The sequence below is a fragment of the Lampetra fluviatilis genome, chromosome 38 (genome assembly GCF_964198595.1).
Source record: "Lampetra fluviatilis chromosome 38, kcLamFluv1.1, whole genome shotgun sequence".
NCBI classification, from domain to species: domain Eukaryota; kingdom Metazoa; phylum Chordata; class Hyperoartia; order Petromyzontiformes; family Petromyzontidae; genus Lampetra; species Lampetra fluviatilis.
Window position 1 is genome coordinate 8,224,976 of NC_136312.1, and position 25,819 is coordinate 8,250,794.

Here is a 25,819-nt window from a genome sequence, read left to right on the forward strand (position 1 = left end):
AAATAAACTATTAAGGTACTCGATGTGCAGGTGGAAGGTTTTTTTTTTGCCAGTCTTATCCTCTATTAGTTACATGAATTCATTCCACACGAGTGTTGTTGCATAAGGTTCGGAGTAGCAAAAGTGTTTGTTTGTATCTACTTACATTGGTTCACGGGTTATATGATGTATATTTTCTAATGAGAACATTTCAGAAAGTGTTTAATTAGTTCCATAGTTGTACAATTTTGCTGGACCGCAATTAATATGTTCATGGAGGCTGTTTGTCTCGAACTGCAGGCATTGAACAAGATCAAAGTCAACACCTCTAGAGTCTTGCTTGCTTAAATGTCGGTGAAATTATGGTTGCTTACTTTATTTCATGGTGGTGTATGTTTATTTAATTTACAGACATTTTAATATTCAGTTTTGCAATCACCTAGCCAAGTGAATTACTGCACAGATTCACTGAAGTAGCAACACTTCAATGCCACGTGTATGTGTGATGCACAAGACGAGCAATTTAGACGCAACAATATGTTAAACGAGAAGCATGCAATAATAATAACAATAGGGGTTTTCCCCTTTTTTCTGGCAACAAAACTCTAACCTTTTTACAAGGATTCATGTCTGCATTAACCACAATATGTGCAGTCAAAATGGAAACAAAAAACACACTATGATAATATATGCATTGTCCTTGCAACTGATTGGTCCACACCAAGGCACGGCTTTCTTTTGAGCCTCGACTCAATTGGTGCTCGACCAGAGGACGCCAAAAGGCAGACCAATCAGTTTCAAGGACAATGCATATATTATCATAATATGTCTTTTGTTTGCATTTCGACTGCAAGTATTGTGGTTAATGCAGACATGAATCCTCGTAAAAAGGTTTCAGTTTTGTTGCCAGAAAAAAGAGGAAAACCCCTATTATTATATTTTGGTACTGGCAAAGGAGGTCTAATGATGGAGAAGCATTCACTTACAGCGAGAGCGTGGTGATGCTGCCTGTTGCACTTCCGAGGTCGGGAACTTCCAAGAGGTGGTTGTGATTCAACTTCCTGCAATGGACAATTTCAACAACGCACATTTAGCCGCAAGTTTGTGCTCCGGCAACGACAGAAAAACCTCAAGATCAAATATTAATGCAATTAAAGCGCTGTGTTTTGTTTTGCAAGTGAGCACCAACAGCAATTATGGAACCTGGCAACTGACTAGCAATTGAATGTTCAGCTGCAATAATAAACCACTGTGGTGTTTACCAAATGAGCGTTGTTATATCTAGAAAGCCAGTATATGTGTGTATATATATAAAAAAACATGTGTGTGCATGTGTGTGGGTAAGGATTGAGAAAGGAAACATTTCAGCCATTCATGAATAGAGCATGGTCTAATTAAAACCGATCACATTGTAAGTATCAAGCGGAGCGCATGACCAATGTCAAATGCATATAATACATTACTCTAAAACACAACACTGTTCATGGTTGAAGATCAAATCGGTATGCACATTGTTTGCCAAGGTTACATTTTACATTAAAATATTATTTTTGGAAAATTCACATTTTTGTTTTAATAATAATCGAAATGTCCCGTTTACTTTACTTTTTGGATTTAAGTTAAAACTAAACTATTTTTTATTTTACCAGGTAAGGCCCACTGAGCTACATAGCTCTTTGAGAAGCAACCTGGACAAATGACAGCTCAACAAAGTGGCTTATCACGTGGAAATTTATCGCAGCCAAATACTCTAAACTGAAATCTTACGTTCACAACACTCAAAACTCATTAACCTGTAAACGTGATAATCGCTTATTATGGATTATGAAAATTCCATGCAAGTGAATGCAAACGTGACATTCAGGCTAGTTGAACGAGAAAAGTGCAAGGCAGAAAATACCAAAACCAGTACGAACACAACGACCAAATTGTTGAATCGTGACTCTGATCATGACAGTTCATCGAATCGCAAGGTTTGGAGGAGGGGGTGTATCGTTACACGCTTATTATTTACTGCGCGAACGCTGCGGCAGCACGGAGGCGAGCGACGCAAACCCACGAGCAGAGCAAGGGCTTCGGGGCTCCCGATTTCGCTCTCTCCTCTCTGCAGCCTCACGCGGATGGCGCAGCTTCACACACCACCCACCGTGGGCCTCCTCACTTAGCATTCACACAGCTGTCCCGCCTGTCTCACGAGAGCCAGTGGGGGGGGGGAAGGGGGGGTTACCATGCTCAAATGAACGCCCCCTTTCCCCCCGGCTGCCTTTCCCCTCCTTCCCCTTCCTGCCCCGTCTGCTTGGGCCCCATTCAAACTCCTCCCCGCTGGCTTGAAGTCAAAATGGGAGCACGGCGCCGTTGCGTTTCACCGCTGCCGATTATGAATGGATAGTCGATGCGCGCTACAGTGCACGAATCTCAATGGGCTTCAAGCTGGTTTTCACATGCATACAACACATATGCAGCGCCTATGACCAATTCACCCGGAATGCACCCCCATCTCATGAGATTTTGGAAGCCGAGCAGATTTCGACCTGGGTTGTTGCTCGAATGGGTGACCACCGTACATAGCAGAGGTGTTACGGGCTGCGGCGCTATGTGGTGGTTCAGCAGCAAGTAGTGCAACAATATCGAATGATGGAACTGCACTTTACACTCACGCGTCTATGTTCCCTATCTTCACCAATCCACAATGCCTAGCATGGTAACGTACAATAATATAACCACCACGACCCGCATGGCATGGGAAGACCCTCATTGCAGCATGCAGCAGTGGAGATTGACAAATGGCTCTACATGCCGATCCATATTCAACTGTGGTTTTCACGATCGTACGTGTGCATTGACTGAATGACTTCTGGATCGACTACAAAATGATACTGGGAATGTTTTTTGTCGGAATCTGAAAGCTATAACAACCTTGGAATGCCACGCGCATTGAGCAACTGCGCTCAATTTAAATTGCATCCAAAGTGGTCACAACGCTTTTGTGGTTTTATTTTTTTTCTGGTGATTTCTCTTCAGAGCGTGTACAACTTTCGCTCTTTGGGGTAAAAGCTTGGCAATTGTAAAGTCAGAGCGATTCCTTGTTCAAACGGGCATTGAGGCATGGTGCTCATCTCCTGTTACCAGCCCTGAGCCACTGGTGCAAATTCCACATTTTTATGGCAGGGGCGAGCCCCCACACATCGGTATGCATCGTATCGAGCCCAGAAGGATGGTGAGTTGAGTCAACCCCCAACCAGGATTTGAATTTGCAACATTCCAATTGCGAGCCACTCGCTTTACCCCCACGCAACCTCAACTAAACTTAACGATTTTATTTTTAACAGGCAAGGTCCACGGAGCTATATAGCTTTTTATCGGAAGCGACCTGGCCACAAATCATTGCCCAACGAAGTGGCTCATCACGTGAAAAAATGTATAGCAACCAAATACTCTAAACGCACGTTGATTCTATTTGTGGAGGGAAAAACCGAAGGAACCTGAGAAAAATGCAAGCGACCACGGGGAGAAAATGCGAACTTCAAATATACAGCAGCAGGCATCAGGGACGGGAACGAACCCACGACATCCTGTATACCAGGCGAGATAGTTAACATCTCCTGGCCACCGTGGCACCTGTCTGGTGTAACACTGTACGGCATCAAGACTTAACGTGATACTCCCGCGCGGGTTCACTGTAACCATGTAACGATGCGTTGACTAACACCGCCATCGATCGAGCGACAATTCTTCCCGCCAAAGTGGCAAATCATTTGACGAGCTGCACGCTCGGGGAGCTGTGTGTCGCACACACACATACACACACGTTGGCCGGGTCGATGTTTGAAGGCACAAGAGGAGGCGGAGGGCAAGTGGCAGGAACAGGCGCTCAATAGGAGCAATGCCGATTCGTCACCCCATTTGCGCGATCCGTCCATTCCATAAAGGTGGGCGCCGATTGGCTAAGCTACCACATGGGAGCATCGGCGTGAATCAATTCTGAATGCTCTGCTGCTCAAGGCAACAACGGGACGGAGGCAGACGGGCGGACAAACTGTGTGTACGTCGCGACCCTCGCTAATAGGCTGTAGCTAAAACTAAACTATTTATTTTTATTTAACTCGGTAAGGTCCACTGAGCTGTATAGCGGCGTGGCCACGAATGATAGCTTAACGAAGTGGCTTATCATCACGTGAAAATTTATAGCAGTCAAGTAATCTAAACAGAAATATTACGTTCACAAGACTCAAAATTCATTAACCTGTAAACGTAATAATTGCTTATTATGGATTAAGCAAATGAATGCAAATGTTACATTTAGGCTATTTGAAAGTGAAAAGTACAAATCAGAAAATACCAAAAACCAGTACAAACAAAACGACCAAATTGTTTAATCGAATTGTGACTGATCATGACAATTCATCGAATCGTAAGGGTTGGAGAGGTGGGGGTGTATCGTTACAGGCCAAATACTCTAAACGCACGTCGATTCTAAATGTGGAGGGAAAAACCAGACGACCCGGACAAAAATCCACACGATCACGAGGAGCGAGAGACACACGCAAACTCCAAATATACAGCAGGCGTCAGGGTCGGGATCGAACCCACGACCTCCTGCTGCTGCTGCCCCCAACAGTCGTCGTGTTTCAAGTGCCCGATATAGACCCGTGATTGGATGGCTCTAACGCGCGCGCGAATCTCCATGCATAAATCATGACCGATATATTGAAGCACGATCGATACGTACACTTCGTGTAGGTTTACGAGGCCATCCAAAGCTTCGGGATTTACGGTCGTTAGCTGGTTGTAACTCAAGTCCCTGCAAGAGAGAAATCAATACACATTACAGTTAGCGCGATCATGTCAAACAAATAAAACATTACATTTTGACGCGTTTTTGTTTAAAACTGTTAGCGGTGCAGCCCGCTTAACATTATTGCTGGCACACCACCGCTTGTTTATTTTCCCTCAATTTAAATGTAAATAAATTACGCTGACCTAAACAATAACGCACTTTGGGCGCATGTGAAACGGTAAATTACATTTAAATGCTACTGTAAACAGCTACCGAAAGTTTAATGATTTATTTAAACAAGACTCATTCAATAGGCAGAGCACAAACAAGTGTTTTTGGAAGTGGGTAACAATAACTTGCGACGAAAAAAACAAGGCCATTCATTTACCCAGGAGAGCTTAACAAAGTCCAAATACTATTTTTCAGGAGAGTCCTGCATTTAAGATGTTGGGAAAAATCTCATTAAAGAGCAATATGTGCTGACTCCGAGTTACCCAGAGAAAACCCACACAGTCACGAAGGAATCACACTCGCAGCTTCCCCAGTTAGAATCAAACTCATCGCTGCACTGCCATCGCGTCCATTAAATTAACTAGACAACAGGTGAAGAACAGTGGTCCTACAGTAGAACAGCTCTGACGAAGAGCCATCGCCTGAAACCACGTATACAGATATTTCCATTGTATGGCAATACTAATTCGGGATGTGGTGTTTCTGGCGACAGATGTAGGCAGTCCCTTCAAAAATGTTATTTCAGTGCAACTTTTAGTTCCAACAGAACCAGATGTGAGGTGCTCATCCCCCACCCTCGCCCCACCAGGAGATGCAATCCCTAGTGCAAGATAGACCTGACTAAACTATAAGGAACAATAACTCGATGTTCAATATTAAAACTGAACACAGCTTGTTTCACAGCTGAGGACTATTTGTTTTCAAATAACCAAGCGGTGCTATTAATAAGTGGGTCAAAATGCACTTTCAGGAATGCCAACAATAAGTGAAGTAAGGGTCTGATTAGTTGTTTTTTTGCACAGGCATAAACATTGGGTTGTGCTCGCAGTGTTTTCCCCAAGTCAGAAAACAAAAAACTTCCTTGGCCAAACTTTGTCTGTGACAGCCAATTCCCAATAGGGGATTGGGCGTCCGTGGCAGGCGTGTGTCAAAGTATAAAGCAAACAGGATAACAAAATAAAATAAAGTCCAACTCAAGCAAAAAAAATCTCAGAGTCAAGCAATTCAGGTTTTTTTTCAGCAGCCAGCAGATAGCATCAACGACTTCCTTCCACTGTGTAATCTTTATTGGCAAACCACAGCACTTCTCTCAATAGCAGAATACCCTTTTAAACCCCCCCCCCACACTTCTGCAAACACTAGCTACATTCACACCCTTCTGGACACAGACCTTGCAGTTATAACTTGAACCAATACAATGAGCAGAAGCACAAAGATGCTTGTAAATGTTGTGCCCGATAAAGGAGTGCACTTTGGCACCTATCTAAACACCGACAGCTTTGTGTTCTTCTTAAGGTGAGTTTGTTATCCTCACAGCCAGTACCGTATATTTATCTCGGCGCATAAACGACTACACAAGATAAACGCGGAGTGCATGTGGGCCCACGAGATAGATTGCAAAGCCACGTGGAAACATGGAAAAGACAAGGTGGGGCGCCATATGTGAAGCGCATCTTTTCCAAAGAGTGAAATGAAGCTTCCATTAACCAATGCCAAACGTACAGACGAGTTTACGGTTCGGTTATGACTACACTGAGGACAAGGTTACTGCCAGGAAGAGGAAAGGTTGAGTGCCACCTCTTTGCGAGAAAGCAACAGTTGTCCAATAGTGACTCATCGTCCCCATTGTAGAAATGTAAATTCTCTAGCAGGAGCTCAGGAGAGACATTGGACCGCTCAGTGTCCATTGGAATGGGAAACCACTTAAGACCACTGACTATTGGCTGTAAATTAGAGTAATGATACAGTTCGAGCAAGTCCAGTCGATATATACTATAAGGGATACGGTTATCGTTAAGAATAAGGTTTAATTCATTGCCCTTTATTTAGCCAGCTGAAAACTCATTGAGATTCATGACTTGCTATACAAGAGATGGATAACTGTAGTAGCTCAAACGCGGTTCGACGGGCCAAATACCCTCCACTGTTATTTCTTTACTGCACAACAGAAAGGGCGGACGAAAAAAAAATATTGCCATGTTTAGCGGTAGCATATAACTACGTGCAGAATGCAACCGGCGCTGGTCAATTCTTGGCTGGCGACCAGGCGTCTGTTTATGCAGGTGGCAGAGCACACTTGCACAAATCCATCTTCGCCAAATTCCCCCTACGTACGTAGGAGCCACAGCCGGAGCTAAGACAAACGAATGAGTTCATTCATTCCTGAGCGGCCCGGGACACAGCTTCCACGATTTCTTTGCCGCTGCCGGCGTTATCAAAGTTAACCATCGATTGCAGTTTTTTAGTACGGAAAAGCTCTCGGGTAGCCGTGAACAATTTGCAAGCTGGCAATTGCTGCGAAGCACTGTGGAAACTGCAGGGCTCGTTTCTCTCACGATGTCAACCAACCAGAAAAGGCCCCCAACAACCCTGCCAGATTAGAAGTCAGCCTGGCTCTTGTGGTCTATTTGAAGTGCATTATGCATCAGTGGGGACTGACCAACAGAACGCGTGTGAATATGGGCAATGGGAATGGCAGTGCAGAAAATCCATCCCACGAATCCTCGGCCAGCAATGGCCCACACGCCACAGGAAACGGGTCCGTATGCAAAACCTTTAAGACAAAGCTCATGCATCAGCAAGCTCTTGAGTGCAACAAGCTGGAAAGCCATAATAATGAAGGTTGCCCCAAAACTTTGTCATGTGATTTCACTGTACAAAAACAAAATACGTTCACAGACGTTCGAACACTACATTGGTGCCGATTGTGTTAAACCGGCTAATACGTTGCAATAAATAATTGAAATTTCTTTAAATATAATCGGTCAATCAATTGGGCCAGCATGACAGTGAAAAGAGATTGCAAGGAGGATATCGTCAATAACGGTGTATATCTACTTAAGTCTTGTGTGTGGAAGCTGCTAATTTAAGTAAATTATGTGAAAATTGCATACAATTTTTTATTACATTAAATGGTGCAAGACCGATAAATAGATTAATTGATTTATTTAAATAATCGGCAACTGCAGTGCTTCACTGTATAAAGCCGCCAGGCTGTGTTTTAACAGTGCCAAGCGGCCTCAAACTGAAAACACTCGAGCAATCCTCAAACTCCCTCCATAAGAATGAGCAGTCTCAATAACGCCAGTGCAATCCTAATTAATTACTGCCTGTTACTCGCTTTTAAAAGGTCACGACAAAAGCTTTGCAAGTTCAGCACAAGTTAACCTCCCCAAGCCTTTGTTCTGCCTACAACGCAATCCGAGAGCCTACACACACAAAAAAAACAATGCCGCTCAGCAGTTTTTTTAAACTACTGTCTTCGGGGGCTCTCCTTACAAGGTCACTGAGCCAGAGCAGCTTGCAATGATATAACTGGGGCAACCCTGTTTTCAAATGCGCCAACCCTCCACCAATAAAAATGCCCTTACAAAATAAATGTTTTAAATAGAAAGAAATACACTATTCCCATGTTTCTACAAAAAGTTTTAAGTGCGCCAGATCCAGGCCTGTGCCAAAACCATTCCGAGTGGGCGGACTTGGGTCCCAGAGTTGTCCCTCGCTCACCCCCCCACCCCTTCCCTCTTCGCATTTTCACTCTTCCTTCTCCCCAAGTACACCCTAGTGTCCGACCCCAGAAAGGTGGGCCCATTTGCCAGGCAGGAATCTAGGTGACGACGGACAGGTTGGGCAATGGTTGGGAAGCCGTGCCTTAACAAATACTCTTTAATGAAACCATAGTTTAGGTGAGACTGAGATACATTGTAGTCAACATCATGAGTGATATTTTGCCATGTTGATTTAATGTGAGGAAAAGGCAGTTGTAAGCCATGCAGATGGATAAGGACAGGAACCTGCAGTGGCAACCGAGAGGTCAGCAAAAACAAGGGGACACCTCAAGGAGGTGGTGGATGAAACTTAGAGCAGAATTTTCCAGGACGAGTGTTGCCTTTGTAACTATGAGATGGCAAGTTGCATTGGCATTCATTGCATTAACCTCAATGGCCTCTTCTCTCTTGTTACCAACATGGTCAGGTGGGTGAAGAAAGGTACAGTCACCCCGTGACATCACAAATGGTTCTGGGATTGGCCCGATTAATTCCCCTCCGACGTACATCGTAAGCGAATGCTTCAGTATGCATTGGTCATAGATCAATGTCCACCGAGATGCCATAGAGAACACCGGCTCTGTTTCAGCCAAGCCTGACAATTCGGAGGGATCATGAAAGCAAACCGGAAAAAAAAAACTCAAACCCTAAATATTTCAAATGAAGTCGTCTTCAGACCGCGCATGTTTTCTTTACAACAAAGGCTCCAACTAAGCCTTCTTAGCGCAACAGCGCCAATGGATTGACGAGCGAGCCATCGATTTGGTCAAGCGGCACGACACAGGTGAGCAACGAAGCACGGGTATCGATCCCGCAAAAAGGGGGTGGGGGGGGGGAGCTGCCGCGGAATCTTTGAAGTTGGCGAGCGAAACCGGACATTGGGGCTCAACAACCGCACGCTTTGTGAGCGCTGCAACGATGGGCACGCAACTGCATCTCTGCGCCCCGGATTGGGTTTCGACCCGAGGGGAGGCGATCCTGCTAACCTCCACGCGGCGTAGGCCAGCCCACCCGCCATTTAAACGCGGCACAACGAATGCCCTGACTTTCGCTGTGCCTTGGCGGTGGTGGTCAGGTGACAAGGGCTGGGGGAGATGGACAATAAGCCGTTGATTGGATCGCCGACGTTGAGGTCTCGGCAGTTCACCCGCAATCCGCACGCAGTTCCTGAGCTGTCAACAACTTAAAGTTCACGAGTTTCCATGCTCTTACGAAGAGTGAAACTGTCAAGGTGTTGTGTGTATGCAGGAACATTTTCAAGCACGTTATTATCAACACTCGCAAAGCTAATTATGCAGATATATCAGCTTGGTCATGTGCGTCGATTACACAATTTACAAAACATGACCATCGCACTGGTAAGCTGACGATCAAGCTAATCCTGGAATTTCCCGACATTGGAAGGAATAAAAAACTTCAGCACTGCTCAATGAAGTCTTACTTGCTTACAACTCAACAACAGAAAGAGCAACTTCTTAACAGCTCACTTACCAATCAATATTGCCTTGTGTGAAAGCTTGTAGGCACACATTTTTAACCACTTGGTATGGTAGCCCCCCAATTAAAAACATTGGTCCTCATTAACCCCCCCCCCCAGGTTATCTAGGCCACAATACAATAGAGATCACATGTCCACGCTTCTTGGCAACGAGGTGTTAACAAGGTATTTGTTTCAGGTTGTGTAATAGTGTCTTATTTTGACGCAACGTGGCACTGACTGATGTTGCCCCGAGTACGTTCAAAATTTATCCTGCACGGTAACCAAGCCATAGTCTGAACTGCCCCTCCCCGCCGCCCCAAGGGAGGGGGGGGGGTGACCCACGCGTTAATGACCGCTTATTCTTGGTTCTTTCGGTAAAGTCACGTAGATGGAAAACAAAATTAAAGATAATAAAATGTTAAATTATTTTTTTCAATAATTAATTTAAAATAATCGCAACACAAGCAGTCTTCAAGAGTCCTTATGAAGACTGCCTGTGTTGCGATCGAAACGTCGTGGGTTTTTTGCTTTTATTATTTTCAATTTATTATTTTTATTTTATTATCTTTTATTTTATTTTCTATCTACGTGACTTTACCGAAAGAACCAAGAGAATATGAATTCCTGCAGTCACTAAAGTTTTAAGCTAAAATTTAAGGACCGCTTCTTTAAGAGTTAAGGTCGGAGTGTGTGGTGATAATTCTCAGAGGCAGCCGACGAAGAGCCTGTTCCCTAGTACAGCCCTGTGTTGGCACAGGCTGGGAAAACTACATCACAGAAATAACAAAGCCCACTCGTGTTTGTTTACACTCGTTTGGGTCACTCAAGTTGGGCTTGGTTTTTAATTAGCAGTACAAGCTCTTCTAACAACGTCCTCATGGTCGTGGTGCAATGGAAATAGTATTCGTTGCGGGCTTATTTATGAAGCAGGCTAAAATCAAAGATGAAATGTTAGTGGCTGCTGGTAATATGAATGGCAATAAAAAAGCGTTTATAAGAAAATCACTACCTCTAAAGGCCTGTCCATTAACCACACCAATTGCTTGGCATTAACAGTTAATAGTTAATATGACTGTACGTCACCGACGACTGTAAAATGCTATTTTTAACACGTTAAATATCCAGAGGATCAATTGCGGGAAAAAAAAATCCGAACACGCACGCACGCACATAGCCAAGACCCTACATCGAATGTCTGCTGCTAGCGTGTGCAGTTCAAATCATCCCGTTCAAATAAATCGCAGGAAATTGCCTTAGCAGCAGGGGAAGCGGAGTGCAAACTCAAACAAATGCTAAAAGCAAAGCCAAACACAGTTGGTGGGACAACTAAACCACACCTGGCTACTGGCCCCGACTAAAATCTCCATGACATGAAGGCAACACCCAGTGAAAAAAAAACGCTCACGATGGATTCCTCCTCAGTTAGCCGCTCACCTTCCAAACCGATCTGGCTACCCCACGGGTGGGCAACCAAAACAACTAGAGCCATTTTGCTTCCAATTTCAAAAGCCGCACTGCAGTCCTTAAAGAGCCACCGCATGCGGATTCAGAGCCACAGGTTTCAGACCGCTGGGCTAGCCCTACACTCGGGACTTTTGACTCGAAGCAATTTCACTCCTGCCCAACATCTCTGCTCACGTCAACCTTTACCACCGTCTGTCCATTCCATCACCGTCCCTTGTGATCCTGTGATGGCAAGAATCCATCTCACTTCTGCACGATATCTTGTCGCTCTATCCTCCACCAGCGGTCAGCCTCTCGGGGCAAGGTTCTCTATGCTGGCCAGCACTGTCACAAGTGCTGTCCACTGGCCTTCATCCCATCCAGCCCAAGCCCGCTTTTTCTAACAATTCTGCTAGGGTGACTTTCATTGCATTTGCAACCCGATCTACGTGCTCCTCCTATCACTCTGGGTAAATACCAGGACGCATCTCTCTGCTGCTTCCTTGCCACTGCTTTGTGATTCCAGCTGGGTTCCCAAAAAGGGAATATGGCTTAGTTGGCAAAGTGGGAGAGACCAGTGACGAGATCATCATTATCAGAATCAGTCATGGTTAATTCACTGCTGGATTAAGGCTTCCCCCAAAGCCGCTGCCATCTCTCATGATCCTGCGATGAAATAATCCATGCAGTACCTGTACACGAGCTGATTTCATCGCGTAACTTCCACAGCGGACATCCTCTGGGACACGACAAGAGAAGGACAAGTGTAAACGCTGGCCTATCCAAGTTCATCCCCTCTGGGATCGACAAAATGAGCACGAGACATTGACCACTCCTAGACAACATCGGTTGTTCTCTGACTAGATTGGTCTGTGCTTTTCAAATGGTTAAATGTCATCCATCACTCACTGAGAACCGCTAAGAAATGAGCACTGCGCAACCGCTCATTTGAGCACGGAAACTTTTTCAACACTGAAGCGGCTTTTGCATTAAATACAGTTCCGCCAATTTGTCTCGTGCTATCCTTTGCAATGTTTAATACAAATGTATTTACGTAACCCTGGTGTGCTCATGCTTTCCCGAGTCATAATTCTCAACAAAATATGTATGATGCAATTGAATATATTGAAATAAATAAATATCCATTGCACAGTCGGACTGAGGATATAGGAAGATTCAACACACAAAAAAACCCTATCTTGTTTGATGACCGACTTTAAATATTTATAATTGCAAAACAAAACCTTCAAGCGACGGTCAGATCCTCCATTATAGCACAATGGTGACATCATTGCGACGCCTCTCTCATTTGACGCGAATCGCTCTCACAAGAGTGCTGTGGTCGTGACTTTCACATTTCCTTTGTTTTTTTCCTCGAAACAAAGCTTAAGAATTGTGTTTAACAGCCCCAGGATGTATAGCCGAGGTCTTGTATACGCAAGACCCCATTTATTTCCTGACAAGTGCCTTCCTTTAAATGTACAACACACACACGCGCGGCAATGGCCGACAACTTGCGTTTCACGGGACAAGAGTGTGTGAACGTTTAATTTCAATTTGCGCTCAAAATACGCGAGATATACATTTGCGCGACTCAAATAGTCGGGTTTGCAAGGCCTGTTGAGTAAAGACTCTAAATCAGTTTGAAAAGCGGGGACTCCATCACCCTCCCCCCACGGCGTCGGAGGCAAAAGTCACTTGAAGTGCCCCCCGGCCCAACCGGGGGGGACCTGCGGGCCATTTAAATGAGCTACATTTACACGTCTGCATAACAATGCACTTGGCCTGTAATAAACGCGCAGTTTTCAACAACAAAAAACGCTAAAAACATTCTGCCCATATAAAGCAGTCTTCAGTGCTGCATCGACCCAGTTTTTTTTCCCCGCAACCGCCTCGCGTTCTGTAGTTTTCTGCCAAAAAGTCTCTGTCGGGACTAATATAGCACTACCACCTGGAACAGCGACCATCTCATCTTCAGCACCACTTTAATGTCCTTATAGAGCGCCAAGAGAAACAATGCATTACGTAGTGGTGACTGATGAACAGCGTAAAGAAAATCAAGTTCCTTCTCAACACGAAGCTGTGTTATGGTATACTTGAGCTGGACTAAACATTTAAAAGGGTGCATGAAGTAATGACTGATTTTTTTCTCTCTCTTTAAATCGGACTTAGAAAAGAGCAAACGCATGTACGGAAAATTCAGTCAAAATATCCAGACAACAAAAAAGCCTATTATTATATTCGAGGCTGCATATCGTAAGCTATGGATGGGGATATGCCAGATTTCCCTTGCAAAACAGATTGTTGTGTGAAAGCTCTTGCACGGGGTTATACAGTTCATCATGTTATAGTGACCATAAGTGAGAGATGAACATTTTATTGTCTTCTGGAAGGGCTAGAAGGGTAGTTTATTTTTTTTTGCACAAACATAGTAAGAGTCTATGCTTATTCTAAAAAACAATATCTGAAAACCAACGCTTTGAATTGTGGGTCCCAAAAAAGTATAGCCTGGCGATGTATCGCTTTTCACACATACAGCAGCTTCAGCCTCAATTCCTAAATTGCTTAACTAAAAAATACACAATCTCCATCATCAGTGTAATAAGTAATTCACCTACTTTGGAGTGCGATACTAAAGCCGATAAAAATGCAACCATGCCTGCTACCATTACAACTTAAGTTCACGTTTATATTCATGTATATATACTCACGAAGTTGGCTGAAAATAGCAGGTCTACATGTTGCCAAAAGCAAAATGAGATTGTTTGAGAGTATCATGAAAGTCAATGGATTAAGGTAATAGGTTTAAATAAAGACCTCTCAACTACACCACTTTAATTTGCACACTTGGGGAATTGCCAGTGGTGCTAACCATGGTGTAATGGTTAGCACCAGTGCATTTGCAATCCAGGTTACTGGTTCAATTCCATCTACTGGAGTATATTTCTTATAATCCCCCCCCCACCTCTGTCCACCCAGCAGTAAAAATCCAGCTACAGTAAAACCTTGGATTGCGAGTAACTTGGTCTGCGAGTGTTTTGCAAGACGAGCAAATTTTTTTAAATAAATGTTAATTTGATAAACGAGCGAGTTCTTGCAATACGAGTAGTTCGTGTATACGCTTTGTCTGCCGAGCGTCACGTGATCACAACTGATATATGAGTGCTTTGATATACGAGTGCTTTGGATTACAAACACATTTCCGGAACGAATTATGCTCGCAATCCAAGGTTTTACTGTACCTATAACAGCTCTTTTTCAAAGATGTCCACCAGTAGGTGCGGGTCAGAAAGTTACAACAAACATAATGAAAATACGATAGGAGTGCAAAGTATATAAAAGGCAATAAAATCAGAAAAATAACTTTCAATGTGTATTTTAATGGGTGAAGCGCAGAGATGTTAGCTTATTTTTCAGAAGCGACCTGGCCACATATGATAGCTCAACGAAGTGGCTTATCATGTGGAAATGTATAGCGGCAAATTAATATAAAGAACCTAAATGCACTACTAGCTAGTTAATTGGCAGATCATATGTGGTGAGGGAAGGTGTGGGTTACACCATGCCTTCCTAAGACATCTTATCAGCATGCCCATCTGGTGGAGGCCGTTCTACCAGCAGCATAAGAAAGCACTTTCAGGGCTGTACCTTTACCTTTTACTACGAAAGAGCAAGCTGAATATACGTATGCAAAACTCGATGACAAGAAACATGTTGCTATCAATAACACATATAGTCCTCAAAACGCTACTACTTTCTTGTCCCGATAGCTGACTGCATGACTATCCAGGCTGTTGATAAAATAAGTACCGTTATGGGAAATCAGCAATGCTTTTCTGATGGATACCTGTTCCCCTGCTATATAATTCATAATTTCCAATACATTTGAGCAACACAGCACTCGTTTCAGCAGGAATTACTTGGGGAATTATTTCATAATTACTTCTTACCATTAAAGGTTTGTTAACATGGATGGTAAATGTGAGTCTGTCCAATTGGCGCTATTGCCCGTGCAATTCCTAGGAATTTGTGAGACACCAATAAACACTCTATGGTCATGTTATTGCAGTATAATCTGATATATCTCAAGCCCTACTGGAAGCCATATAAACAACATCTTTTGGAAAGCTGTTAAGATCAGACTGATTTTCTTCTTATAAACACTGACCTAATGTTTGTTCTATTTTCACATCGTCTGCCAAGTAGTGGGGCTGAAGGCAAATCAGAGGAATGAATTGAACACACCTTTGCCAAAGTAAAAAATTATTGGCAGTTTACTTTCTACTATACAAATACTCCAAGCACTGCAATACCCCGTTTCGTAGAAATGTGATCAGTATATAATAAATCAAAATACTTTATCCAGTTGATGATTTATTTTTTCAATTAAAAAAATGCTATACTTTAAAAGCAACAATGGCCTTCATGAAATATGTAAGTTTAAATGTATTAGCATTACCCCATCTCCTTTGCAAAAGACACTTGAGTGACAATTAGAACGGATGCTGCGTAGGCTCGCCATTTCAAGTGTACAACTAACAACCAGAAGAGGTTGCCGATTAAGATCCCAGTCAGACAGTGTTGCTGGACTGCACACCTCTGGGGCTGCTAAAACGAGAACCAATTTACACTATGAGACATCTCCTTTACCAGTGGCAAAATATAGTAATAGGTTTTTACCCTTTCAACTGGTACAAAAACTGACACCTTTATACAAGGCATCATGTTTGCAATAACCACAACACAAGCAGTCAAAATGCAAACAAAAAGAAACAACTCTGATGACGATAATGATATGCACTGTCCTTGAAGTTGATTGGTCCACACCCGAGACAGCTTTTCTTAGAGCCTACTCTCCATTGGTGTTGGACCAGATGACGCCAAAAGGCATACAACCAATTTGTTGGAAACCAAAAGTGTCTGGCCCTGGGCACCGCGACCTGTCTCCATCAAGGGGAATGTGGAATTTCCATCAATGGCTCAAGGCTGTAAACGGGAGATTGAGCTCATTTGCATGCGAGGGAAGCCATTTTTACTTTGTTTTGTATGCATCGTCAGCCATCATCTATCCACTGCTGGATGAAGGTCTCTCCAAGCTATCACCGCCTCTGGAATGTTTCCTCCTTTAACTCTCACTCCATTAAGTCTGGACCGCCGCCGGTCAAAATCCCTTCCACGTGACATGTCATACGCAAGGCCACTTTTATTTACAATTAATGCGATGTCTCTAAATTGCATTTGCTCTATAATCCACGTGTTCCTCATTCCGTCTCTCAATGCAATATCAAGCATTTTCCTACCACTCCCAATTTGCCACATACATTAATTCCGAAGCACAAAAACACACAAAGCAGATCAAATGCGCTTAAATAGGATTTGTTAGAAAATTGTAGAAGTTCACATTGTCCAACGGCTAAAATTTGGCAAGCCAGTATAAGGGGGATTTGCAGAGAGACCATTGCTCAACTTGAAATGTCTGCCAAATAGCCCTATCTATGGAACAAAGCACCACTACAAAGCAAATGTTCCGCCTGAGAGAGGAGCAGACAAAGACAGAAAGGAATTGTTGTACAAGTGCCAACAGCAAAGCAAGCACAGCTGTGGCCCCCACAGAAATTCATTATCCCCCAGCAAGGGGCATCAACACCACAAACTTCACACGCTGGTACTTAGAAACACTGTCAATAGGCTACGGCCGTTGTCAACCCTTTTTTCCTTTTAAGCTTTCCTTTCTACGGCCCCCTTTTTTGGGGGGGGGAAGGGTGGTGGTCAGAAACCCTCCTAAGGGCTCCCACCGTCCAGGGCTCTTGCATTGTGAGTGAGCCTGGCACAAAGGTGATTATCAATTTTAAAGGCCACGCAGCACGGACAAACAAAAGGTGAAGGCCGTACGCACGAACGGAGCGTCCCTTGCTCGCGCTCGCTCGCCCGCCGTGAGCACGGGCGGCCCCAAACGGATGTGGGGATGAACGGTGCACAATGACAGCCTTGTGAGTGTGAGCACTCCGTGCCTGCAGGGCAGCTGCCCCCCCCCCCGCCGACCTCTAGAAGCGCTCGAATGCCAACAGATGGGACGCACACACACATGTGTGTGCACATGCGCACACACATGGGCACACAGACAAATATCCCCCATATAGCCTAAACTGGCTGCTGGGGGGTAAGTGCTGTTGGCAAACACCTATTACGGAACAGCGTGGGGCTCGAACCACTCCCGACTGCTTTTGTCTCCTCGGTGGTAATGTTTTAAACGACGCACCGGAAATTCGTGAAAGGCTGAGTTGACCGAGGACCGGATCCGAAAATAACCATTGATATTTACGCGATCTAACCCAAAAACCTCTATTATGGATGATATTGGTCGCGAAAGCCTGCTACGTGTTAAACTAATCATTGATATTACCCAAGACCAGGGGAATCGAACTTGTGACTACAGGGTTTGTTGCGTAACGTGCTAAATACTACACTGCAGCTCCCTGCATGCACACTTGAGGGTCAACCCCCATTCTAGGTGGCTAAATAATTATAAAAATACCCTAATTTACATGTCAACATAAACCACTTCTTTGTATCCATGCCACAGCTCCCTCCATTATGCACTTGGCTGAGAGATGACTACATTCGAAATAAGAGCTATTACTTTATTGTCTTGCACATCTTTCAAAGCAAAAGGCTTCCATGTGAGAGTTCACTCGGTTGTTGTTGTTGCTGAAATGTCAGTCCCCATGGAATTAAGAGTGACATCAGCGCTGTTGCTTCAAGCCCCCTGTGACTGGAGTCTGAACGCGCAGGGTTCCCCGCTTACCGGAGCAGGCATGCGTGGGGAAACGGGTTCACACACGTTGCTCACAAGTGAACCATTCTGTGCTTCCTAGCCCGAAGAGAGCCTCGCACAGATCCACGCGCAGGCACGTACCACACCCGGGACCCCAGACGTATTTGGACAACTGGAACACGTTTGTAAACCAATTGCTCGCGACATCCAATCCTGGGGCTCCACTGTGCAACTATGCACCGCCGCTAAAAGACACAGAAACAGCTACGGAGAGATTAATTTCACGTGGGTTTCAAAACGGACCACTTGCTGATGCAATAGTGTTAAAACATTTTCATGAAAATCATTAAAATATTGAAATGCTTTGGGAATAAATATAAAACTTTTTTTTATGCTTCATTTTTGAACTACTTTGGTGTGTTTATATCGATCAAAAAGCTCAAATAAGATAGGCTTGGCAAAATATTATGAATGGAAGTGCTCAATTCTGATGTTAATTGGTCTCCAACCGTTAGAAAGAAAAACAAGGTAACAATTAAATTGTCCTTGAGAACCATCAATTAACTACTGAACATGAAAACACTAAAACTAAGTACACCTATGCAAAGAATAAAGAAAAATCTGCTAAGTTAGTATAATAAGATGTCTACAGCCTTTTTTTAGAACATCGTCTTGGGTTTTGCATCAATTCTGTATAAGCGCAGGACAATTACCTTAATTGAAACAAATTTTGTACCCCGAGTTTGGAACAAACTTTAAAAGACTAAAGCACGCATTTCCTACTCCATAACTTTCCATGTGTCTACACTTTCAAGTGAGCCAAAACTGGGTTGGACTGCACATAAGGCCAAGCATTGTGTTTCTGTACATCCTATGTAAAGCTCAGTGCAGTAGTTCATAACCTAGGGCTTGTGACCTAATGGCAGGTCACGTATGGCTGCCAGTGGGGTCAATGATGTCACCAGAACTGGCGGATCAATGTCAGTAATTGCATACAATAATGTCATTTATTTATCCAGGAAAAGTCTAACCCAAGTCTCAAAACTATATTTTTTTCAGGAGGGTCTTGCGTAGAGAAGTTTGTCAAGTTCCTTTAATGAGCATTTGGTATGCCTGAAGAATCCCACGAAGACAAGGGGGATAACTCTAATTTCCACACAATCCGTAAGGGGTGACTGCCAGAGGCTTTTGTGGTTTCACAAATCTGTGCGATCCACCAACCCTTGCCTCTGAGATGTACCAACTAAAGGTATGACCTGCCACGGATGTAGTGTCATCGGTAATGAGCAGGAAGGCAGTAAGTGACATCATCATCAGCCAAGATCACTCCATTGCTGGATGAAGGCCTCCAAAAGATGATGGGAGTATGTCGGTACCATAGTGATCTTAAAACATATTTCAAGATACTGGACATGTTCTGCATTTACCCTAGCAGAATATATACATGCACTAAATTTAGTTAGACAAGTATAGTTCACAAAACCGATTAAAAAAAACACTGCACCCACACAAATTGTATAAGGAAAATCGCTTTCTTTACAAGAATAACATAAATAAAACATTTGACAAGAATAAAAATAATATTACTGTGTTAACTCTATTAGTGCTCTCTCTATATCACAAAAGATGCAACAATACACACCAGGATTTTAGGCAAATGAAAATACTGTTTAACCATATGCACAAGTGTGACCAGCGATGACTTCAAATGCAATGGTCTCCCATGTCCGATTGCTCACGTTTCAGAGCACACATAAGCTCGCAGAATTAGCATACATCAAAACCTGGCTGGGCAGCTCAGTGGGCCAAGAATCTGCCTTGCAAGCAAAAGGTCGAGAGTTCAAATCCTACCACGTGGATATGCTCGCCAAGTTGAAACACTCCTGCGCTAAACTGCCAGGCTAATCTGGATTTAACTGCCACAAGGCAACATTTGGCATGCACACAATATAAAACATTTACATATTGTACCGGCTCAGTGAATGCTATTTGAAGAGCACATCGTTTGGTCATGAAACATGGTCATGGAGTGAAACTTACAACTTTTGCAAGTTGACCAAATGTCGGAGCGCATCTTTCAGGATGTTGGCTATCTGATTGTGTTGAAGTTCCCTGGGGAAGTATGAAGGAAGGAGGGATGAAGAAGAGTAAATTGGCTCCATCAATCACATCATTAAATGCAACAAAGCTCAATTTTCTTCAGGTAATTATAGCCTGTTTGTGGTACTTCAAATCATGTAGGCTACAGAAAGAAATTCGACCTCCGCAGACCTCATTTTTTTTATTGCCCGCTTTGATGATGGCCGTGAACTTAATCAGGCAAAAGTATTTTGTAATATGTTGACAAATTCAACTCGTATTAAGATACCATTTGCAAATAGTGCTCTACATTATGCGCTTATGCAATACGATTTTGTCTTTAAAAAGCACTGCACGTTCACAAAATGGAACTGCGTTGTTTACCAATGTGCATTCAGAATGGGTAGGCGCAAGTTCAACAAGCAACAAATGCAAACCATGAGCTAAAGCCTGTGCAAAGCTCAAAGAATCTACAAGGAGTGGGTGTGTTTTCCAGGCAATAATCATGCATGTAAAATAACTTAAATCAGTGTTCCGTTGAATATAAAAACAGTCAGGCAGGCAGCACACTACAACAGTCGAGGCAATCATCCAGTACAGTACACAAATATAAAAGCTCAGACATGCTTTGCTCAAAACAAAAACAATTTTTTGGGAAAAATCCACAAACAATGCTGTATTTTAAAATCACAAGTGACAAGATTTGAGCAAAGCAACATGTGGGATGTGAATCCCAGACACCTGGGTTTATAATGGAAGATCAAGATGCCTTTCAAAAATGTGAATGCTCAACTATGGCTTGTCACCGATACTTATTTTCTAAGGCTGCACTTTCCTCAAAAAGCCTTACCACTGCCAAAAGCATGCATACTTTTACAGGATGATGTACACGTTCTTTGTCAATCCACTCCTGGATGAGGGTTTTCCCAAACTGCTCAGGCCATGGGGGTTATCTCTCCATTCGTCAGTTCGGGTTTAAAGACACGGAGGGTGTATTTGGTAGCATAGAATTACAGTACAACAACGTGCTTTGCTGCGCTACCCTCTGCTGCCCACAACATAGCCCCAGAGCTGGCTTACTAAACCTGGCGTTTTCTGGTACAAGCACTAAGTCAGGTTGTATGGAGCTTCTGAGATCTGATGGGATCGGGCACATGACCATATGTAGGAAGGAGATATGCAGTTGTCAAACCATACATCAGTGATTTGGGCTTGTGAAGTATATACCACCACTTCATGATTCTATGATCATTATTGGGGTTTGGAATTTCAATTTAAAAAATGTACTTATCTTTATGCCATTGTGGTGCATTAAGAACCTCGGTGGCTCTGATTTAGAAACGTGCGCTTGGAGCATTTGTCTGCGATACATTTCCACATGATAAGCCACTAAGTTGAGCTATCATTCGTGTCCAGGTCGCTTATGAAAAAGAGCTACATAGCTAGGTGGGCCTTACCTGGTAAAATAAAAAAAATTGTTTCAATTTAGTTTACAGGAACCAGTTGCACACAAAAATCTTGACTTAAAGCTTTCGTGACTGCAGGAATTAATATTCTTTGGGTCTTTCGGTAAAGTCACACAGATAGGTTCAAAGGAAATAACAAAACCTATCTACACGATCTTCTTGGTTCTTTCGGTAAAATCACGTAGAAGGGAAGTAATAAAATAATAAAAATAAAACATAATAAAATAATTCTCACGACGTTTCGGCCACAACGCAAGCAGCCGTCCCTCAGGTGAAGAACATGTCTGTCGACAGAAGAACATGTCTGTCGACATACATGTTCTTCACCTAAGGACGGCTGCTTGCGTTGTGGCCGAAACGTCGTGAGAATTATTTTATTATGTTTTATTTTTATTATTTTATTACTTCCCTTCTACGTGACTTTACCGAAAGAACCAAGAAGATGAATCCCTGCAGTCACGAAAGCTTTAAATTTATCTACACGACTTTACCGAAAGACCCAAAGAATACAGTTACATACAATATATTGAAAATAATCGATTCTCACACACACAATGCAATGTATGTATGTATGAGTAAAGTAATCGGTTTTGATCACTGAAACAATTCATCAATACATGCCCACCACTTGGGCTGTTGCATGGCCCTTTAGAATGAAGTCGAGGTAACACTCGGCTGCTTTACATTGAACATTTCTAAACTAAGCCATTAGCCTATAGGTGTTCACAGAGGTATAATTCAGTGCTGTCTTGAACAAAAAACTGTCCTGTTTAGTTGTGCGGCTCACAGTCGCGACCACCTCCAGTATTATAGTCCTTGTAGGGCATGTTTATCACCTACTGCCAAGTGAAATAGCCAAGCTTGCTGCTTTCATTTTTATTTGACATGTGCAACGATTGTGAATGTGAATTCAACTGCCAAGATGTAGAGAGGAAAAAAAGAATATCTAGATTGATAACTACCCAGCTTTCAACACAGATGTTCCTGGTAATTCAAAACAATACTTGTTCTAAATACCACAAACTTAAGGCGTCAATGAAGCAGGGCTTAAGAGAAGCAAATGACAACCTTTACATTGAAAATGCTCACAAAACGCATGTCCATCCAAGGGGAAAACTAGAAATCTGTATCTTGTTCATTCGTAGCAGCAGCTACCCGTGAAAGTGCGGCCAAGCCACAAGTGGTCCTGCATACTTTTACCATTAGGGTAGTTGTTTATCAAGCTCAAATTCCTAATCATAGAGCCGTTACATTTCGCTAACTTCACCACTGCAAATTCCAAGTCTATGTGCCTACGAAACGCAAGCCCTCTGTTGTTCCGAGCTCAAGTTTGCATTCTATTCGGCCCAACTCTTTTGACATTAGGAGGCAAAAAAAATAGTTGTTTTGCTCAAATGAGCATTGGAGCAGCAGTCATCTCTTGGTAACAACCCTGAGCCGGTGTTTGAAATTCCACATTCCTCGGGCGGGAGCAAGTCTATATATATAGGAAAAGTTTTGTCCGACATATATATTTTAGATATCCCGGAGGAATGATGGGCTGAATCAGCCTCAAACCATAATTGAAACTTCGCAAACCTTCCGATTACAAGCCGATTGCTCGACCGCTGAGCCACCTCAGGAGGCAAGCTATTCCTAATATTAATAAGCACGAAAATAAATCACGTGAGGGTCTTCGCTGTGGCCAATGCCATCAATTGGACTCCAACTCAACTTGGATGCCAAGTCGAGGAATTACAGCGTTTGGTCCATTTATTTGTAACAATTATAAATACAAGGGTAGGCAGCAATCGTAGAGAAAAAGGATGCTTAAAAAAACGAGTAACACATTTTTTCAGACACTGTAGTGTGCATGCATTCTGCCTCATTTGTCAAATATAATAGCCACTTGTTCTCTTCAGCGTCTACCTAAGATATTCTTTTGACAAAGATGTCGGTTTTGATTTAGTGCAGGGGAATATACAACCACAACAATGGCAGCGTTCACTGCAATTTTGACGACACCTGGGAACTTTCAACCATTAACTTGGCTTCTAAAGAAAATGCATAAAAAACTACAGCCTGTACTTTATTACTTCTCACTGTCCCCTGTGTGAGCACGTAGGTTCTCGGTGCAAAGTGGTGTAAACAACCAATGCACAAACTGACGAGTTGTTACCAGAACACACTTGATGTGCAGCCACTTTAAAACCTTCACCTTGAATACGAAAGTGGCCACTTGTCGTCTCAATGGATGGAAACACAAACCACCAAAATAAGTCTAGCCCCCTACCAGCACATTACGCATACTTCATTATAACACATACGAGGGGGTGGGTGACAGCACTACGCCCGGCCGCCTTTGTCTCCCCAGTGGCAATATTTACACACCACACCAGTTACTCGTTTGAGGCGGAATCGACCTAGGGGAGGCCCAGGAACGGTTGAAATAATCGTCACCGGTGGTGGCCGTGAGCGGGAATCGAACTCAGGTGGCCGGGTTCGTAGCGCAGCGCGCTAACCACTACACTACAATGCGTTACGCTTCCACATGCGCGGGTCACATGACAGATTTGACGTCACAGCTCACTTGCATTATTGAGCTCCCCCCCCCAAAAAAAAGTGTATTTTTATAATTTTTGCATGGTGTACAGTCTGGAAAGTACTCACATGGCAAATTTCAAGTTTGTTGCATGTCGGGAAGTACGCTAAACATTTTGAACAGACACACATAATCACAACTTTGCCTTTTATATATATGGAGATGGAGATATACCGCATTAACAGAATTTGACCGAATCCCCGAATGCTAAGCAGGCTTTGGGGCTGGACAGAGTGCTTGAGAAATTGTGACAACCATGTGACACGACAGTTCTAACAGCCGTTGTGAGAAATAGAGGAGTAGCGGTGCAGCAAAATCGATTTGTTCTACTCTACCCACCCCCAAACCGACATTGTAAAATGTGGTGAAGTATGGTCAAATTTCTCTCGGCGTGGGGGGGGGGCCCTCGTCCAGCAGTTGATTGCCAAAACGCGCCGTACATGTACAGTATACACATAACATGAAATGCAACAGCACAGAACTCATTCTATGCATGACATAGTGCCGTGCACTGTATAGGCACACAATGCCCCCCATTTACCCTACACACAGCGCAATTGTGTACCGTTCCTACACATATAGGCACGGTAAGGGTTTGGTAAGAACATCGCATGCTTTTTATGGCACGCGATATATACCTAAGGAAGGCAATACTCCCCGTCAGAATGAGGATTGATGGACCCTAGGAGGATGAAGGATACCCTGGGAGATAGGTGGAAAGAGGAAGGCCTGGGGGAATAGTGAGTGGGAGTGTTTGTAAAAGGGGGCCTCTGCAGAGATACGGTAGGGATATCCCAGAAAGTGTACGCATGGGGGTTCTAAAAAGATGGAAAGCTGCACGAAGGGGGGTAACAAATTTTGTGGATGGAATTACAGGGCAATCGTTTTGGGGAGCCGATGGCCCTCCTGGTGGGTTAGAGAAAGTGGGTCCTGGCAGAATGGACCTTGACAGTGGACATAAATGGGTCTCGAAGATTGTAGAGGGTTTAATTAAATAATTAAAATGCCCCTGGAGGGTGCAAAGTTGAAGATGCCTGTGGGGGTGGATTGAAAGCATAGCCCGTGGGAGAGGAGACTGTGGCAGGTTGAACTACAAAAAAAAAAGACCCTGGGAGGTTAGAGAGGGGGGACACCTTGACCCTGGAACGTTAAACGTGGGGATCATGAGCAGGTAGAGAAAGGAGGCATTATTCAAGATGAAAAACCATGACCCTGGCCAGGTAAGAGTGGTGGAAATCGCGTGAGGCTAAAGAGAGAGAGGGTGTGGGGGTGTTTACGAAAAGCGTAAAACGACTCAGGAGAGTGAAGACTTGAGGCGGGCAAGCGACCAAACTTGCGATCGCTGACAGACAAAGAAGCCAACGATGGAGGGGTAGAGTGCACGAAAGTTGTGTTTATGAAGCGAAGACTACTACTGGACACAAATGCACGCACACATACACACATATTGTATACACAAA

At 43.6% G+C, this 25,819-nt stretch overlaps 1 protein-coding gene across 3 annotated transcripts in view; it reads right to left on the bottom strand.

Annotated features, from left to right (window-relative positions):
* LOC144945613 (leucine-rich repeats and immunoglobulin-like domains protein 3) overlaps positions 1–25,819 on the bottom strand; it is a 74,282-nt gene that overhangs the window by 45,684 nt on the left and 2,779 nt on the right. For 2 of the 3 annotated variants that reach the window (XM_078874139.1, XM_078874138.1), the window contains exons 2-4: positions 20,274–20,345; positions 4,709–4,780; positions 966–1,040 (exon numbers count right to left, since the gene is read on the bottom strand). In XM_078874139.1, coding sequence (XP_078730265.1) covers positions 966–1,040; positions 4,709–4,780; positions 20,274–20,345 — 219 coding nt within the window. The remainder of the gene's footprint in view (positions 1–965; positions 1,041–4,708; positions 4,781–20,273; positions 20,346–25,819) is intronic. The other variant, XM_078874140.1, reaches the window with a different exon arrangement.